The sequence below is a fragment of the Neofelis nebulosa genome, chromosome 13 (genome assembly GCF_028018385.1).
Source record: "Neofelis nebulosa isolate mNeoNeb1 chromosome 13, mNeoNeb1.pri, whole genome shotgun sequence".
NCBI lineage: Eukaryota > Metazoa > Chordata > Mammalia > Carnivora > Felidae > Neofelis > Neofelis nebulosa.
This window is the reverse complement of record NC_080794.1, coordinates 62,071,566-62,091,295: the sequence shown is the minus strand read 5'-3', so window position 1 is coordinate 62,091,295 and position 19,730 is coordinate 62,071,566. Positions and strand designations below refer to the sequence as shown.

The window sequence follows — 19,730 nt, the reverse complement described above, 5'->3', positions numbered from 1 at the left end:
CTTCTGAACTACCAAAGTATTACAGTGGTTTCTGCTCATGTAAAGTTTACTTTAGTCAGCCTCATTTTACAAAGAATTGTTTATATGTATCTTGACCACTAAGTTCCTTGAGGATGGGAAGATGTCTTGTTCATCTTTGTATCACCCAGACTCAACAGAATACATTGCATGCCACTAATATGTGCTCAGAAAATGCTTGTAGAAGTAAAGAATGTATTCTTAGCTCTCACTTGATTGGTCAGCACCTAGGGCCACAAACCAGCACCCCCTCCCACCCCTAGTGTATCATCAAAGTTGTCATGGTCATGCAGTGTAAATAACCCAGTCTACAAGCCCAAGACCCGATCAGACCTCCATAACCAGCTGCCCCTTACCTCCTTTTCAGGCTAGGGTGCACACTTCCCAACTACAGTCCACTCTTAGGAAGCCAGTCTCCTGGCTGAGGTCAATGCAAGTCCTGACTGCAAGCTAGGGACTATCTGAACAGAGAATTCTAGGGTCACAGGGACTCAGAATGTGGTTTAGAAAGAGGCATGGGCCCTTGGCTCTGTGGACTTCTTGCCCCATGGAGAAGGGTACTGCTGAAGGAGGACCAGACCTTGGCTTTCTAAAGCAAAGGTCCCCTTACCCAGCTTTAGGTTAGTGGAAATAGTAAATGTGAGAAATAGTGAGTAAAGTAAGTGAATAAAGACAGAACATTTCAAAAATGTGCATTGGACTTGTATGCATTAAAAGTGATAAAAAGAAACTTCAGAACTAAATTTCAAGGATGCGTTAGGAAATATTTAACCAGTGCACATTTGTTAGGTATCACTATCGCTCTGTTGATTTTCTTTCAGGTATATTCTTTGTGTATCCCTGGCAGAACTCAATGTCACTAAGCTTTTGCGTGCTGGGTTTGGGTTAGGAGGAGGTGGGGTGAGGGTAGAAGGGATGTACTGCTCTTGTTGTCCTGCCATAGCCATCCCATCCTCTAGAATTAAGGATTTGAGCATTTAAAAAGCTCCAAATCCAGTTTCATGCTCATTCTCTGTATCCAATCAATCACCACACACAATCAATTTCATCTCTTAAATATTTCTCAAATCCCTCTTCTTCTTTCTAACTTCCTCACCTTAATCAAACGATCATTTTTCTTCTAAACTAACCTCCTAAATGGTTTTCTACAATCCATTTTCTGCACAGCTGTGAGGGTCAACTTGCTAAATGTAAATTGAATAATGTCACTTTTTCTGTTAAAATTCTACAATGGTTTCCCATTTGTTTTAAGACAAAATCTAGAATCCTGAGATCTACAAGAACTGGCTCTGCTGTCCTCATCTTGTAGTCAATGCTGAGCTCCAAGCTGAATTGGTTTGCTTTCTGATTCTCAAACATTCCAAACCCCTCCCCATCTCAGAGACTTTGCATAACCTCTTTCTCTTGACCAAAACACTCTCAAGCCCCTCCCCTCTTTCCCTCAAATCTTAGATGAAGTCTCTCACTCCATGAGAGACTTCTTTCCTCACCACCCCACCAGGGCATCACAAGTTCTATTATATTAGGCTCATAGATTCCTCCACTACCATTAGCACTATTGAAATTAATTAATTGCCTAACTCATTGGCTTAAGGACTTCTTCTTGCTAGATACAAGCTTCATAATAGCAAGAACTGTGTTTGTCTTATTCACTACTGTATATCTCCATGCCACTAATGCCTGGCATGGAGTCTTAAACATAGTGCACATTCCATAATTTAATTCTAGCACCTCCTGCAAGGAAAGGGTAAGTAGTCTTAGACCTCAGAGAACACACAGTTCAGTGATTAATCCAGTAAATTCTGCAAAATACTGTCAGTTTGTTTCTCTTTTCCCATTTGTTTTGGTTCAACTCACTCCATATACTGCACTGTCTGGCTTTCAGACAACAATTGACTTTTTGACAAATAGTAAAGAAAAAGAAAAGATTTAAAACCTCTGTCTTTTTAGTGTCACCTGTTATTAGTTTTCCCTCTCCAGCTAATAAATGGACACTATTTTTCTTCCACCTCTTCTTATGTCTGATACACTTAAAGAATGTCTGTCTGTGTCTCTCTTTGTCTCATGAAAATTGCGATGCACTCCTTGCTTTGGATGTTTTTTTATTATTGACATAAAAAATTATATTAGTCTTTCTTCTTGATGACTTATTGTCCGAAAAGTTATGTTTATATTCCACCTTTCTTTCATATAATGTCTTTTTGTTGTTATTGTTGTTGTTAGATATGTATGTGCATTCTTTATTTTTTCCTGGCTATGCATAAAGGTAATTTTTTCTGCCTTTTCATGTCATTTCCTTAAGAGATATTCAGGAATCATTTCATTTGGTTAGTTTTATTTGTGATTATGTAAATGGCACATATTCATAGTAAAATAAAAGAAAGAGAAGGAGGGAGGGACTATTGAAGGGAGGCAGGTAGGAAATATAGTTTGATCCTGCTGAGAGCTGGTGTACGTGAGGGAGACATAAACACAGAGACACAGGAAATGTGGAGTTTTAAAAAGAGGTAGGATACACAGGGAAGTGAGAGAAGATCAAAGTGAGAGAGGAGTCTGAAAATGGCACATGGAACTAAGTAAAGGGGAAATTTTCACATTCATCTTGGCTTTTAACCTGCCATCAACTGGCACCAACGCAAACCTCCATTACCCTGAGGGAAGAGGTGGTGGATTAGGAACACTATCACCATGAAGCCATCTCTCTATGGGCAAGACAATTCAAAGAGATGCCAGCCTATGGGTGGATTAACAAGGTCACCTTCAGAAGGGAGCTCTGGTAAGCAAATGCATCCATAATGTTCCTGTATTATCTCTTTAATATCTTACTTGGCACTTTTAAAAGATGATCAGTCCTACGTTAATTTTAAAGCAAAACAATATAATCAGCACCTTGATTCCACCACCCAGTCTCATGCTAAGACACTACTATCAGCCTCTGCATTCTCCCATTATGCCATTCCTCTGATTCCTCCTGCCCCACCCGACATGACCATTATCCTAAGTTTCGTGTTTATCAATCTATTGCTTATACACCTATATACACAATGTTATTACAAATGTGTGTGTGCTTAAAATATATGTATGAGCTAAATGTAAAGAGGTTTAAAAAAAAAAAAAAGCAGACATTTGCCTCCAGCATCTGAGAAACACACAGCTATTGCCTAGATCACATGCTTTACCCGAGCACACTATCCTTGAATTCTGGGGGCTGGGTGGGATGGGATGGGAGGTGAGGAAATGAAGGCTTTTGTCTACCCATGTACAGTTTTGGAAATGGAAATGAAGAGATGATCGCAAATAGTTTTCACAGAATACCAAAAGCAGAGAAAAAAGGGAGAAAAGGAATATAGAAGCCCTTTGAAAGTGCTTTCTCTAGAAATGGAAAATCAGTGAATCTGCCAACAGGGCAAGTTTGGGGCTTAACACCAGATTCTCCTTATTGCTATGCTTACTACAAAATGGTTAACAGAAAACTCCTAAAAATAAAATGTTTCCTGATTTCAGTCTCTGAACTGAAAACATTTCCATGTTTTCTTCTCCTTTCAAGATTTGTTTTCATTGTGGAAGATCTAAGACACTTTCTTAATAGAAAAAAAAAATTACATGACTGTGAACTTTGAAAGAAAGAACGAAACAAAAAAGAAACAAAGAAAGAAAAAAAATTCCATAACTAGAAGGAGTTTATGTTTCGCTGCCTTTTGTATTTATGGATAAGAAGATTTAATATTATAAAAATGTAAACTCTTCTCATTTGAGCTGTAAATTCAATGAAATTCCAAAGTCCCAGCAGATTTTGTTTAGATATTTAACAATCTGATTCTGAAATGTCTGTGGCTGAGCAAAGGCCCAAGATTAGCAAAACCATTCCTGAAGAGTAAGATAGGAGGGGTTGCTCTACCAGATTTCAAGACATATATCAAACAATGGTAATTAAAACAGTGTGGCAGTGATACAGGACAGCAAAGAGGGATGGAATTGAAAGCCCCAAAACAAACCCATGAATATATGGAAGTTTGATATATAACACAGAGGACATTGCACATCATGAAAGAAAGAAGACACAATTTAATAAATGATGCTGATATAACTGACTACCCACATGGAAAAATATGAAATTAGATACCTACCTAACACACCATACCCATAGATCAATTCCAGATTGATTAAATATTTAATGATTAAGAAAAAAACCTTCAAAAGTTATAAAAGAAAATATAAAATATCTATGAACCAGACATGAGGAAAGACTTCTTAAACAACACACAAAAAGAACTAGATTTTTATGCAAAAATTAAGTCAGAAAATAACAGGTGTTGGCAAGGATATGGGTCAAGGGGAACTCCTACAGACACTGCTGGATGAAGTGTAAGTTGGAATAATTGAAGTCATTTTGTAAAGCAGTTTGGCAATTAACCTGTAAAGTTGAATATTTGTGTACTTGTGTATGACACAGCAATTCCATTCTTAGGTCTGTACTCTAGAACAATGCTTCTCTCACTTTAATAAATGTCAGAATCACCTGCAGAGCCCCACAGTTTGGGGGCCCCACCCCCTGGAGACTCTGATTCAATAGGTCTGGGATAGAGCCTGTGAATGTGTATTTCTGAGAAGCACCTGGGTGCTGGGGCTGCTGCTGGTTTCCAATCACGATTGGAGCAATACTGCTCCAGATTTCTTCTCTTATGTCTTGGGAAACAGGAATAAGAATATTCAAAGCCACGATGTTCATAACAGCAAAAATCTGGACACAACCCAAATATCCATCAGCAGAAGAATGGATAAATAAACTGTAGTATGTTCACACAGTAAGGTATCATACAATATTGAAAATGAACAAATACTGAAAATGAACATATAACAACCTGGATAAATCTTAGAAGCATAATGTTAAGTGAAAAAGTATGTCACACAAAATTATATACAGCATGATGCCACTTTTATAAAGCTAATAAATTAAATAATATATTGCTTTGGAGCAATTATATGGATAAAATTAAAATATGAAGCAAGAGAATGAAAAACACAAAAATGGAAAAGGGAAGAATCACATAACTAGATGCCATCATGTGGGTATTATGGTAGTTTTTCAGGTGGGTGGTGGGTTCTCATATGCTTCCGAACTCTCATGTAAGTTTTATGTACGTGAAAAATTGTTGGAAACGATTTGATGAATTGATGGAAAACACATACATAGCACACATCAAATGGGAAAAATTGTTTAAATGAGTGCCAGTCAGGTAAGCTAAATGAGACAAGACTACAAGGAAAGTAAAATTGTAATAACAATTAAAATACTGGTTGCACTTGGCAGATGACAGAAATGATCCTGGGGAAAATGTAGAAGACAAACCTGAGATGTCCTCTTGCAGAGTGAAAGCAAAAATGAAAACCAGTGAGAAAGCAGATGATAGAAGTGCAGGACTGAGGATGGAAGGCTACCAGATTCCTAAACCAAAGATTGGAGCAAACAGAGGGAAAAAGAATTCGAAGCTATACTTAAAGAAAATTCTTACAGGTTAAAAAAAGGCCTTAGTCTTCCTGAACAAAAGTACTCCCCAAATATCAGCAAATTAAGGCAGAAATCCATATTGACATAGTCCTGGTAAAAGTTCAGATATCAAGAATAAAACATGACTTCTGTAAGCATCCTGGCAGAATATAAAAGAAAGAAAATAAACTGGCTAGATAAACATAGAATAAAATTCACACTAGCCTCAAATTTCTCTGTAACAACAAATGCTACAAAAAATGGTTTCAAAGTTTATTTGGAAAAATAAGTGGATATGACTAATTAAAAAAAGTTTGAATGAAGAAAGAAAAATTATGAATGAAATGAACTTGAAACTCTAGATACTGAAATGTAAACTATAATAATGAAAATGATGTAAAATGGATAATATATTATATTACAAATTATAATGCATATATTATATATCTATATATTTTTACATATATGTAAAAGTTGGTATGTGAGAAAGATGGGTTTAGGAATAGGTTATCAACTTTATGATGCTACAACTAGTTGTAGACTAATTTAGAAAATAATTAGTACCATACAGCAAAATATTTTTCAATGAATTAAGAGGTTAAATTTTTAGGGGCGCCTGGGTGGCGCAGTCGGTTAAGCGTCCGACTTCAGCCAGGTCACGATCTCGCGGTCCGTGAGTTCGAGCCCCGCGTCAGGCTCTGGGCCGATGGCTCAGAGCCTGGAGCCTGCTTCCGATTCTGTGTCTCCCTCTCTCTCTGCCCCTCCCCCGTTCATGCTCTGTCTCTCTCTGTCCCAAAAAAAAATAAATAAAAAACGTTGAAAAAAAAAAAAAAATTAAAAAAAAAAAAAAAAAGAGGTTAAATTTTTAAATAATTATAAAAAGAACTAGAAGAAATATCAATGAAGATTATTCTGATCCTTGTGTGAGGAAGGGCTTTCTAAAAGAAGTGAAAGAAATCAAAAGATTGATATATTTTCCTATAATTTTTTTTTAAATTGGCCATGTCAAAAAAAATCATAAAAAGTGATAAAAAGTAAACTACAAATTTGGGTGGAATATTCGTTCCATATACATTCCAAAGATTCTTACTAATAATATTAAAAGATATATTATAAATCAATGTGAAAAAAGTGGATATCCCATTGGAAATTGGGTGACTATCACTTCATGAAGTTTACTTCAAATCAAAAATACAGAAATGATAGTCAAATAGGAGCAAATTGAACTGCGATTTTTTTCATTTATATGATTGACAATGATAAAATACTTGGCATTTTAAATATTAAGATGCCATAATTAACAGCCATTCTGAGGACAGTTAGTATGAATTAAGGTAGATGGTTGGACAAGGCTTAGAGCTCACTACTCAGGGCAGATTTAGAGCTATTCTGGTGGCAAAGGGGCTTTGAGACTTTATCCTTATTTATGCACTTCAACAGACATTTTTAGGCAGCTGACATTATAGTTGACCACACTAGAGGGGGAAAAAAAGAGAAGATCATTAAAAGGTTTCTGCCTGGAAAGATGAAGGCTGAGAAAAGACGCGTGATGTCTTTAAGGCCTTGAGTAGCGTGAATGCACTGAATGGCATGATTATGGAATTCCAGAACTGGTAGGGGGAGAGAGGGGCGAGGAAGCCCCTAAACAAATTAGGAACCCCTTTTTTGCATGACGAGTTATGAACACTGAAGTCATTGCCCCATAATTGGATATAAGAGCAAATACAAAACAAGTACAAAATACAAAATATATCTTGTATCAAGAGTAAAAACAAAATATGATAATAGCAAGTGCCATAGAAATTAAGGCAGCAGTGAATAGGCATTTGTAAGTTCAAATATACGTGTGGGCCACAGATTGAGTATTTATTAATCAGTTACAAATGGATGCTGGAATGGTTAAAAGCATCACATTCTTTTATCTTAGAATTATTCTTTTTATTTTAGAACTATTGAGAATGACCAAGGATTAGCACCATGGTTTGCAAACATTCTTCTGTTGGTGTTTCTGACGCTGGAATCCAGAACCCTGGTCTTTTGCCTGGAGGACCTTCATCTCCCCTCACCACACTAATCGCCTTTAGTGACAATATTTGGAGGATGACATTTTGGATTCTCATATTGATGACAATTCTAAAGATTGGAAATCTTCTATTCTACAGTTAAATACAGGTCATAGGCCATTATGAAAGTAAAGTCATAGGAAAAGAAAGTTAAAAATGGAAGGCCATACCAGGTTATTATTTCATATGTGAAAAACTTTGATTCATTTGTTTTGTAGGCTGGTCCGAGTCCACCCCACTTACCCCATTTGGTCATTTGAAAAGGCCACTTGAGACAATGCCCATTTCATTATCAACCCAAGGTGAGCACTTCATTGGGTTGACATGCTTACAGGATTAGGGTCTCATTAGTTGTGGTTCACTGTACCCCTGGTAAGAAGTGGTTTCTGGTATTGGTATGTTTACTCAGGACACTCAACTTGTATCTTTCTCTGACTCTCCATCTCTCTGTTCTTCTCAGGACTACTGGCTCTCTCTCCTTTACAAGCGCCTGATTGGCCCCAAGGTCTTGGCTGTGCATGTGGCTGGGCTCCAACGGAAGCCACGGCCAGGCCGAGTGATCCGGGACAAACTAAGGATTTATGCTCACTGCACAAACCACCACAAGTAAGTCTTCAGGAAGATGTCACAGAAAGCCACTCACAAGGGGCTTCAGGCTTTGGGCCCCTCTTAAAATTCCATAACATTTGGGGACCCCTGTAAGACTTACTGTAAACTGCTTCTGGAATCGTTATTCCTGCTTTTTGCGGGTTTCATATGATCTCTGATAAAGAGCTTTTTTCCAAGTAAAACCGTTTTCTCACTCTCAGAGGATTTATGCACAAAAAGTTCATAAAAATACATGCCATTTGTTCATTTACTTCTTCATCCAACAAATTTTTATTGAGCATTTTCTCTGTGTCAGTTGATGTAATGCCCATGAGGCATTTTTTGTGTACCTATGCCTGAACCAAGGCTAGAGATATAAAATTTTTTTCCTCTGATCCACCGGCAGAGCTTGAGGAAATAAGTCTACATTTCTAAGGTGCATGCTGGAGAGCTATACCACTAGGAAGCTAGCCCTAGACCAGTGTGTCCCAAGCCGGAAGTGCCCAAAGGTAGTCATGCCAGCTTTAGAACCATTTTCAGAATTTCAGAAATCTTTCCAGCTACTTTAAATGTTAAGAGGTTAATAAAATCTAGTCTTCCTTTTTTTTACAGGGCTAGACTCAGAACAATCAGTGTGGTAATCCTTCTCTTTTTGATCTGAAGCACTGGTTGTCACTACAGTTGTCCGTAAACAAACAAAAAAAGAATTATCATTAGATAAATAAATTTTTGCAGCTAAAATATTTTAAAACATGAAGATCATAAGGTAAAAATTGAACACTGAGCCTAAGGCCAAACCCATCTGACCAAATATGGCTTTCTTACATCACTAGGATCCTATGTAAGGAGCAGAGTAGGCAGCTTGGAAAAAGAGAACTCTTTCTCTTAATGCAGAGAAACCCTGGGGGTGGGGGAGGGGGAGGAGGAAGCAAGCACCTCCAGCCAGACCTTCATTCCAGTGGGCCTATCAGGCGCTGATCATGGGCAGTGGATAGCACAAAGAGCTCCAGTGGTCAGATTACAATAGACGCTCCTTCCCCTTCCTTGATGAGAGAAGAGCCAAGCCAATTAATTTATCATGATAAGGTTTTTCAAAGAATCACTCTGAACATAGCAGGGCCAGGGGCCAGTTGTCTTGTCTATAGATACAAGTGCCTATTGTGGATGAGAGGAGGCTGGTTTGGGCAGAGGCCAGAGGCTTTCAACGTCCCTTTTGCTCAACAGGAAGCTCAATCCAATACCTGACAGAGAGTGACTACTTTATGGCTTTGGCTGGAGTTATCTGATCACCACACAAGGAAACATTGTATTCCGTGTCTCCACCCTGGCCCTGAGGAAATCACTCAAAAGGCGGGCCCCAGCTTCAAGAGAGAAAAATTACCCTTGGCACCTTTTGTCTCTGTTGGGAAGAGCATCAATTGTGCCCTGTTTACAATGGGTCTGAGGAACCAGGGGGAAAATGTCAGTAGTCATGGGCTTAGCAGAATTTGGGTGTCCTCACAGAGGGCTCCTCACGTAGTCCCATCTCAGTGCTCATCCTGACATTCTTTGACATTCTTGTGGGAAGTTATCACGAATATTCCAAATATACCGTGAACTCAGGGCCAGTGTCTCATTCATTGTTCTATTTATTCTTAGTGGCTAATATGGTGACTGGCATGAAGAAAATCTCAGTGAATGTTTGATGAATGAATGAATGAATGAATGCAGACATAGGGCATCAAGACATCACTGAGGATTTCCAGTTCTAGTCTCTCTTCCCCTTTGATATCAGCACAGCATCCTGAAGGAGGTGGTGTGGTAGAGTGGTTAATTATTCTACCATTCACTAGCATGAGACCTCAAACAAGTTACTCTAATCATATGGATCTAATACTGTCCCTACATCACCAGTGCACCTCTACTTTCTATGGGAACTCACTTCGAACCTCGCTGGGGAAACAGTGCTGCTGTGCTGCTGTCAGTATCATCCCTCTTCTCCATTAACAAAGAAAGACAAGACTTGACTAATCTATTGCACAGATGGCCTTAACAATAATAATAGGGGTGAAGACCTTTTTGTTCCTATTAGAAAAGTAAGCCCACGATGGACGCACTGAGCTCACTGAAGTTGCAGGTCTCTTCCATGTCTGTGAATGTTCAATGCCCCAGACAGGTAAGCACAGGGATAGGACAAGTGTCTCTGCTCCTTCTCCCTGGGAAGCCATGTGCCCTGTATGTGCCCTCTCATCTTCCACAACAGTCATGAGGAAACACTACTGATTCACTTAGTTTATTCATAGCCAATGAGGTCAAGGTCACAGAGTGGGCATGTTGGCTTCCCACTATTCAATCTTGACCAGTACTCTGAAAATATATATCCTTGGCCAAAACAGGGATTGGGTGAGAAAGTATAAACTTATCAGCAGAACGACCCAAAGAGAGTGTCTATTCAAACAACTCCTACACTCCAGTGTATGTTGAACACTTGCCACATGCCACGCATCTTGCCAGATATTTGTACTATACACAACTAACAACACTAATAATACAAACAATTTTACATTTGGGAAGAACCCTTAGAGATCTTTTGGTCTGGTGTCTTATACAACAGAAATTCCTTTTACAGCCTCCTTGATGGACAGTTATGCAACCTCTAATTGAATACCTCCTTGCCCTTCCTGGCAGACTTTTGCATTGTGGTTTGGTTTTGACCTAGGAGAGTGTTGTGTTTTAGGCTCGATTTAGGATAAAAAGTTAGGTGTGCATACCAACACGAGCAGGTGCTTTCCTGCCTTCTTTCCTAGAATTAACAGATGAGGAGCCTGGCAGCGTGGCAGTTCTCGCCTTAGGTCTTCTTGTTCAGAGAACAAATAAGTTTTGACTGGGAAACCTTGTTTTTATAAACCATTCTGCTGAAACAATGTATGTTTCTGGGGAGGAGTTGAGGTCCTTAGCCAAGTTCAGAACCAATTGGAACCTGGTGGATATTGAAGCAAAATTGAGCCTTTTGGGGTTCAAGTTTGTTTATTATTGGCAAAACACGACTTCCTGTTTTTTAGAAGAATTTTTTTAAAGACTCATAAAAAAGGTTCCTGAGGCTTCTTGGACATCAAATAGCTCTTACAAAACAATATTTTGATGAGTTAAGTGTAAATGAATCAGAAACATGTGGATTAAATTTCCCTTAAAATACACAGGGGCTTTGAAATTAGGGGAAAAAATGTTTGGCAAAACATGGCCTGACTTTTACCGAACCCAAAAACTTTGAGTTAGATTTGGAGACAATGGACCAACCCAGTTTTCAAACACATGGACTTTCACTGGAAATGGACCATGGATTCCAAAGCACCGTCTTCTCTTCCCTTTCCTCTGTCTCTCAGCTTCACTGGAGGCATTTCTAGAACGGTGACTGTTTTTTATCTGGACGTCAAGATGCACCTCTCCATATGATGTCCCCTACCTCTTATATCCAGGATACTCCAATTTGAGCCTCCCTTCCCTGACTCACTTCCTCCTACCCCCATGGCATCACAGAGATGTCAGGCAGCAAAAGAACAGCCAAAAAGATGCACTCCAGATGCATGGATTGTCTGCTGGTGAAAACATCTCACCACAATGAGACTTGGAGTAAAATAGATGTTCCACCAGAAAGAGAGGGACATTTGCTAAGAGAACCAAAAGTCACCTGGACTTGACATCAGAAGGCGATCAACTGCCTGTCAGCCATGCTTTCTGTCAGACCCCATCTTCTTAGGGAACAGATACTCCTCCAAGCTTACTTTTCTGTGGGCAGAGAATACATATTCTTCAGGAATCTGTATTCTTGACACAGTACTCTCAGGTTGGTGCTGCAGTCTCCACCCAAGAATGTGGCTTCGCAGCCAGAAGACCTCTGCCTAATGCCTTTGCCCATCAGCCAGGCAGAAAAAGGGACAGCTGAGGTAGTCTTCAATGCCAGTTCCTACCTGAGGAGGCTCTGTGCATTCTGTGAGAGCCTCTGCACATTGGTCTGTGAGCTGGCTTTCAGTACAGGTTTGTCTCCCCCAGGGGAACTATGTAAATGGAAATCAGACCATTGCCAAGCAGCTTGAAAAGACAGCTTTCCCTGCAGCTATGCTGTGATTTCAGGTCTCCCTCCCACCCACCACTTCCCCACATCCCACCCTTCTCCTCTGCAGTCTCCCAGGGCTCATTCTGCCCCAGCTCTGCAGAGGAGAAACTTGTAAATGCAAGCACACAGCTTTCCCTCCTCCACTGCTAGCCTTTGAGAAAGTTATCTGCTGGTAGTTAGCAAAAGAGCTTACCACAGCCTGGCAAAATTGGTACCCATCCATGCCTACTTTTGCTCACACTCTGAAGCCCAGAGTACCTGTAATTAATGGTGTTTGCCTCAGTTTCCTCAGCTAAGCTAAACCTAAAGCCCACCCACCAATGGAATATAGTTGGTGTTCTTTTAACGATGGTAACGCTGACGCAGGCTAGCAGCATCTCTCTTCTGAGCTCTAGTGACACAAGTTTGCTCAGTAAATGGGCATTCTCTTCTGACCTACTCAGTTGGCTCTAAAAGTTACTTCACATGATTCAGAATATTGAGAAGAAGGACCAGAGGAGGAGGAGCCAGAGAGAAGTCATTTAACAATCTATCAGAATATCAGTGCAGGCGTCCAGAAAGCCTTGAACACATAATGTGCCCTCCTACAGACGCAAGAAGAACCATCTGACACACAGTCAGTGAAATATACTTTGGGAATTATTCTCATAAATAAACTTAATGGATTACTCTGAGCATGTGGTTTCCAAACCCAACTCATCTGCCAAATATCCTAAATATATATGTATATATCCTAGCCCCCATCACAAATGGATGGAATCAACATCTCCAGCATGAGCCCTGGTAACTGTATTATTAAAAAACAAAACAAAACAAAACAAAAGCAACCCAAGTTATCATGTTGACCTGCCCTTAGTCACTCAACTCTTCATTAGCACCTTTAGAAGCAGAGGTGAGTGACCCAGAGGCTAAGGGATGCTGTTTCTGCAAGGAATGATATTTTCCTCTGGGCAAAGTTGACTTAGAGTTTCTCTGAAATCCTCCTTTGAAGGCAGGACTGGGTCATTTCTTCTGTTTCCTCTCATTAACCCATCCAGATGGGGCCCTAGGGGACCCCTTAGAAACAAAGTCTTTTTTCCTACAAGAAAGAAGGAAATCATTATAGTTTTGTTGATACATGCTGGAAGGCTCTTGCATGTAGGCATACAGTTCTTCCAGGCTTCTGAACATCCTGTGCTGGTTTAAAAGGATTCCAAAATGTGAGTAGTTTTATAATCTTGGTCTAGGTAAACAGCAAAAGCAGAAATCAAAAAGATCGATAAATTTGACCACCTAACAGTTTTTAACTTTTTTTTTTTTTTTTTTTGAGAGCTAGCACATACAAGTGCGGGAGGGTGAGAGGGAGAGAGAGAGAGATGATCCTAAACAGGCTCCATGCTCAGTGTGGACCCTGACGCAGGGCTCCATCCCACAACCCTGGGATCATGACCTGAGCTGAAATCAAGAATAGGATACTTAACTGACTGAGCCACCCATGTGCCCCAAGTTTTTAACTTCTATACATCAAAATAAAATATAAACAAACTGAATTGGCCAAAGAAACCTGGGGAAAATTTTGCAACATACATGCAGACAAAGGATCACCATCTTTAGTAAATAGTTTTTTATAAATCAATAGAAAATGAGCAAAGGACATGAATAGTCAGTTCACACGAGAGATGAAATGGCAAGCAGGCAAATGAAAATAATACTGCACCTCTGCACGAATGTTTTAAAAATACAAATTAATACAACATTGAAATCCCACCATCACCTCTCAGGTTGAGAAATGTGTTTTATTTTATTTTATTTTATTTTATTTTATTTTATTTTATTTTATTTTATTTTATGTTTAATGTTCATTCACTTTGGGGGGTAGGGGGAGCAGAGAGAGAGAGGGAGACAGAATCCAAAGCAGACTCCAGGCTCTGAGCTGTCAGCAGAGCCCAATGTAGGGCTCAAACTCACTCAAACTGTGAGATCATGACCTGAGCCGAAGTCAGACACTTAACCGACTGAGCCACCCAGGCGCCCGAGAAAGGTATTTTAAAATGTTAATATCCATTATTCTTAAGGGTATGAGGAAATGGGTGCACTTATAGATAGCTGCACAGAGCAAATTGGTATAAGCTTTCTAGAGAATTAACATCAATATTAGCAAAATGTGTGTATCACTCAGGATGAGTGAGGTGATGCTATGATAATGGAGGACCCACAAATCTCCACGGCTTTCCATAAGGAAGTGTATTTCTCATTCATGCTACTTGTCTGCCTTGGCTCAGCTGTAGCTCTGCTCCACATCCTCCTCATTCCAGGATGCAGGTCAATAGAGTCACCTCTGTCATGAACATCGATGGTCTTGTGACACAGCAAGAACACATGGCAAAACACAGGCTGCCTCTTAAAGCTTATGCCCAAAGATTTTAACAGCACATTTTATTGGCCAAAGCCAATTGTGTAATCTCTAGGGTTCAACAGAGCAGGGACAAAAAATCTTCCCACAGGGAGGGGCATCACTGGAAATGAAGCAGAGATTTGGTTAAGAACCATACAATGTGCATTCCCCTTGACCTAACGTGCCCAACTTCCAGGATTGTATCCGAAATAATGGTGATATGCAAAAGTTTATATAATGGAATATGTAATTTGAAATGGCAAAAATTTGAAAACAATGTAAGTCCCCAAATGTAGGGGGTTAACTAAACAAATTATGTTACATTACTATGATTGAAGAATTTAGCATTCTTCTATAAGTATAGAAGGAAATACAATAACATAATAACATGGGAATATGTTTAAGATGTTCACAAAGTGAAGAAACAATATGGTCCCAATTAAATGAAAACTGAGAAATGTATATGTATGTGTGAAAGTACTCTGTAAATATTTGAATTAATATTGAATTAATAAAACAAAAAATACTGGAAGGATGTTTACCAAAATGTTATCATATCTCAAGATATTTGGATTATAGGATAATTTTCTTTTTCTTCTTTGTATGTCTTTGTATTTTTTCCTTTTTTTCTGCAATCGGCGTGTTTTATTTTCATATTCAGAAAAAAGATATTTTGTTTTCTAAAATCATTTTAATACATTTAAATGAAAACAAAAAGAGTTTGGTGGGAAGCAGGTATCTTCTTTGCAGGAAGCCACAATAACAAGGCCTTCCTGTCTTTGAAGGTGTAGGTGACCAAGAACTATAAAATAAGTGGCCTTTCCTGAGGCAGTCCTGTTTGGTGCAGTCTATAAATTATTTAGCAGTAACTAACTGACAACTTTATTTCCATCTTTCCTCTCTCTCTCTCTCTCTCTCTCTCTCTCTCTCTCCCTTTCTCCCCCTCTCTCTCCTTCTCAGCCACAACTATGTTCGAGGGTCCATTACACTTTTTATCATCAACCTGCACCGATCAAGAAAGAAAATCAAACTGGCCGGGACCCTCAGGGACAAGCTCGTGCACCAGTATCTACTACAGCCCTATGGACAGGAGGGCCTGAAGTCCAAGTAAGTGCAAACCCGGAAATAGCTTCAGAACAAGTGCAGCAGGAGCTGGGAGGGGAAGGAGCTAGAATTGCCCCTTTGGTGTTGCTAATTCATTTGGGGGCTCAGTGGAATGGAATCAGGGGACTGCTGACTCAAACCCCTCCCTGTCTCTAGGCTTAGATTCCTCAACCGTGGAGTCAAATGGTAAACACAATATTTCTTAACAAGGGCATTTTTGGTATCTGGGCAAGACAATTCATTATGAAGGATAATCTCATTTCAAGCTACTTATTAGCATCCTTGGTCCCTACCCACTAAATGCCAATAGCATCCCCTAGTCATGTGACAACCAAAAACTCTGATAGTTGAAAACCATGCCCCTTTCATCTGTAACATTCTGTAATGCTATAACTCCTTATTTGTCAGCATCTACAAACCTCATGGCATTAGAAGGAGGAGCACTGGACAAAGGGTTGAAAGTTCAGAGTTCAAGAGTCTGTTCTGCCCCTAAATGTATAACTTTAGATCCATCACCTCTTGGATCTCAGTTTCCTTATTTGAATGTTTGAAGAGAAATTATATTTTGAGGGCTCTGCGGTCCCTTCAAACTCTATAAATATATGATTCTGTGATACTCCCTACCTCCCTCCGTCTCTGCCAGCGACTATTGACAACACTGACCTCTGCCAAGAGAAAACAGCTCTAGGCCACAGTGAGAAGAGCCTGGTCACAGGCAAGGCCACTTCAGCTCCCCGAGTAAGGCCTCCCAGGCAGGGTATGGGATGCTGTACAGACTGGGAGCATTCCTATTGCATTTTTAATGTTTACCAAGTTTAACAAAGCTGTAAACTTGGAGCAGGTGGCTTGCACTCCCACAGCTGCCCACAACTATTTGCGCTATAATTGTTCGCTGTTTCACTGCAACCTTGGTGGCTTGCATTTGGCTTCCAACTGTATGTGCAATGGGAACAAAACACAATCTGGGAAGTCACTTATTGAGTCTCTTCAGGCCACCCTAGATCTGTATTTTCAGTCTTGGTTCACATACTGGCTCTTTTCTTTGGCTACACGTACATTGCATCTACTTTTCTTTCCTCTCAATCCTACCTGTATTAGGAGATTCTCTTGAGTATTTTATCCACTCTCTTTCTATTTCCCAGTAGTTCATGACCAGTGTGCTGAATTCCTGGCCTTCATCTCAGGCAGGAGAACCAGTTCTGGTCCCAGCTTCACTAAATAATTATTGACCTGGGCAGATCCTCTAATCCTAATCCCTTGGCCTCAGTGTTCTAATCTGCAAAATTCAAGTGTTGCTGTATATTTGGTAGGGTCCCTTCCAGCTCACAAATTCTCACCCTGGGTCTGATTTTCTGAGGACCATGAATATGTTCAAGTCTCCCACTGCCACTCACTAATGACCTGCAAAGTTATTTCTGGCAGAAGGGCTGACACCTCAGCAGTGATTGTGATATTCAGGGTCCAGTGGAGCCAGTGAGACTAGGAACTGAGCCTGCCCAGCGTTGGAAAGTCATGTGTACTGCGTGGAAGGAACTGGCCAAATGCTTTAGTCCAACAGGCCATTTGCTGGCTGTGTGTCCTTGCACAAGTTACATAATCTGCAAGTCTCAGTTTCTTCATCTCATGTGGAGAGGAGTAAATAAGGTAATCTATGTAAAGTTTCTGACACATAATAAGTGTGCAGTAAATGCCCATTGTGTTCCTTTTCCTCAACTCAGGACTCTAGTTCGTTGGGGAGGAAGAGGGAAAAAAATTGCTCTCTTTCTGACATCTCTAAGATGCTCTTCCAAAGCAGAGTCTTCTCAGTTTTTAAGATAATATGTTGCTAAAACACTTGTTAAGATTATGATAAGAATGGTACAAATGGAAATCCATGAAACAGGAGGAGATGGTAGTCAGAGGGTAGGATCAGTTTATGAGCTTGTTCCCCCACCAACCGAGGGCACAAGCCTCCAACCCTGTTTACCCCACCCTAAGTCCCTACCTCCAGGATTATGAACCTGGCCACACCTTGGCCCTTCTGCTTGTTTCCATCCTTAAGAGTGATTGAAGCAACTCCCACTGGCTACTGATATCACATACATTCCAATTATGCCGTCTTGTGCCCCACCTTGTCACCACCTTGATGAGTTGTGTTACGGCTTTGTTGAGAATGTCAGAGGAATAGAGAAAAAGAGAATTTCATTCCACAGGAGTCCTGAAGAGGGATTTGGTAATGCCCACTGAGATCAAATAACAATGCCATCCATGCAATTGAAAGAAGAGGGAACTGGACTCAGAAGGCCTGGATATGAATCCAGTTGCTACCATTTAACTGGGCAAACCTCGGCTCCCTTACCTGTCAGATGGGGGTTATTGTGAGAATCAAATTAGAGCATGTGGGTGAAATGAAACCTTCTACAAATGAAAATTTCACACACCCATGCACATGCGTATGTATATAGGCATAAATACATGCACATACGATTTTACATATATCATATTAAAGAGAGTTTTGGACTGGGAGTTAAGAGAACTGGATTCCAGACCTAATCCTGCCACTACTTCCCTGTGAAAATTTGAGCCCTTCACTTAATGCTCTAAGCCTGTTTCTCTCCTGTAAACTACTGCTAATTTGGCACCTCTCCCATTCTAGACCTCAGTGGCTCTGACCCCGTGCTGTGCCATCCTGAACTGTTAGCTGCCAGTAGGGGCTACCAGGTGCACACTCAGTGCCCCCAGTGCTCTGCTCCATAACTACAAATAAGTGCAAGAGCCTTCAGTGGTTCTGAGATAGGGGTCTCACAGGAAGGGTGTGGTTTTGGTGAAGCATACTCTGCAGGAGAGGATGAAAGGAAATGCAAGGAAGTGATTTCAGCCTTTGGTGTCTCCTTCTCTGTTTTATAAGCCTCTAGGGCCAGATTCTGTGTTCTGTGTCTGCTAATTCCTTGTTGCAGCCTGGAGCCATATTAGCTCAGAAGAGGATGGAAGGCTCTGGGAGCAGAGGAACCTGTGATTGCTCTTGTCTGGAGGAACCAGAAAGAGGATATGGAGCAAGTCAGTGTGCCATATAAGCCAGTTAGACTTTTTGGCCTGGGGTTTCAGGAGTAGAGAAATGCCAGCAAACTTTTATGATTGGTTGAAAACATGGGGTTATTCTCATTCTCTTGGAGCTGCCATCAGACTGGGTATATTTGAAATCTCTGAAAAGATATTTCCACATGATCTTGGGGGTCAAGTACTGTCAGGTACTGGAAGCACCCTTAGGGCCACAATCAGGCATAGTCTAGGCATCCAAGTCCATAAATGAGGGTTCCTGTTTCTCATTTCAGTGAGTAAACCAATCATAGGACCTGCTACTCAAAGTCTTTAGGTGAGAGATAGTTAGTCTGAAGTCTTTAGGTGAGAGATAGTTCTCATTCTCAGAATCAGACAAAAGGTGGGTGCCCTCTACCCCATAGGATAGGAGAAGGGAAACTTAGAAAACTGAAGTGTGTACAAGAGAAGGGTATTCTGTGTCTGGAATACATATGCTTTAAAGATGGCTGAAGGAAATAGGGAGATTTAATTCAGAGAAGAAAAATAAGGTAAGTCATGAGGACTTTCTTCAGATATTTCAGGGATTAAGTGAAGGAAAACAGATTTAGCCTAGAATCCTCTAAAATGACAGCAAACCAGGAGTACAATTTAAAAGAGAAAGACTTCACCACAAAAAGAGCTCATTTTCCAAAGGCTTGCCTGGTCTGACTGAGGACAGGGTTTCTTAGGAGGTAGCCTATTACTCAGAGAGTGAGCGGCCATGGCCATCTCAGAGGTGCTCCAAGATTCTCACTCAGTGGGAGGTTGAGCTAAAAGAGTTCTGCTTCCCATTGAACTCTAAAATTCAATTATTCTCTTCCATTCTCCTTCCCCCACTCCCACTTCACTTTTGGAGCCTGTTGTCTCCATGGTCACCAGCCAAGTAGCTTCCTCAGGCCACTAAAAGGCCACACAAAGAGCCTGTGCTATAAGAGGGAGTGGCAG

At 40.3% G+C, this 19,730-nt stretch overlaps 1 protein-coding gene across 2 annotated transcripts in view; it reads left to right on the top strand.

The window, feature by feature from the left end:
- HPSE2 (heparanase 2 (inactive)) overlaps window positions 1–19,730 on the top strand; it is a 688,711-nt gene that overhangs the window by 648,124 nt on the left and 20,857 nt on the right. The window contains exons 10-11 of one of the 2 annotated variants that reach the window (XM_058697425.1): window positions 8,030–8,175; window positions 15,585–15,731. In XM_058697425.1, the coding sequence (XP_058553408.1) occupies window positions 8,030–8,175; window positions 15,585–15,731 (293 nt within the window). The remainder of the gene's footprint in view (window positions 1–8,029; window positions 8,176–15,584; window positions 15,732–19,730) is intronic. The other variant, XM_058697426.1, reaches the window with a different exon arrangement.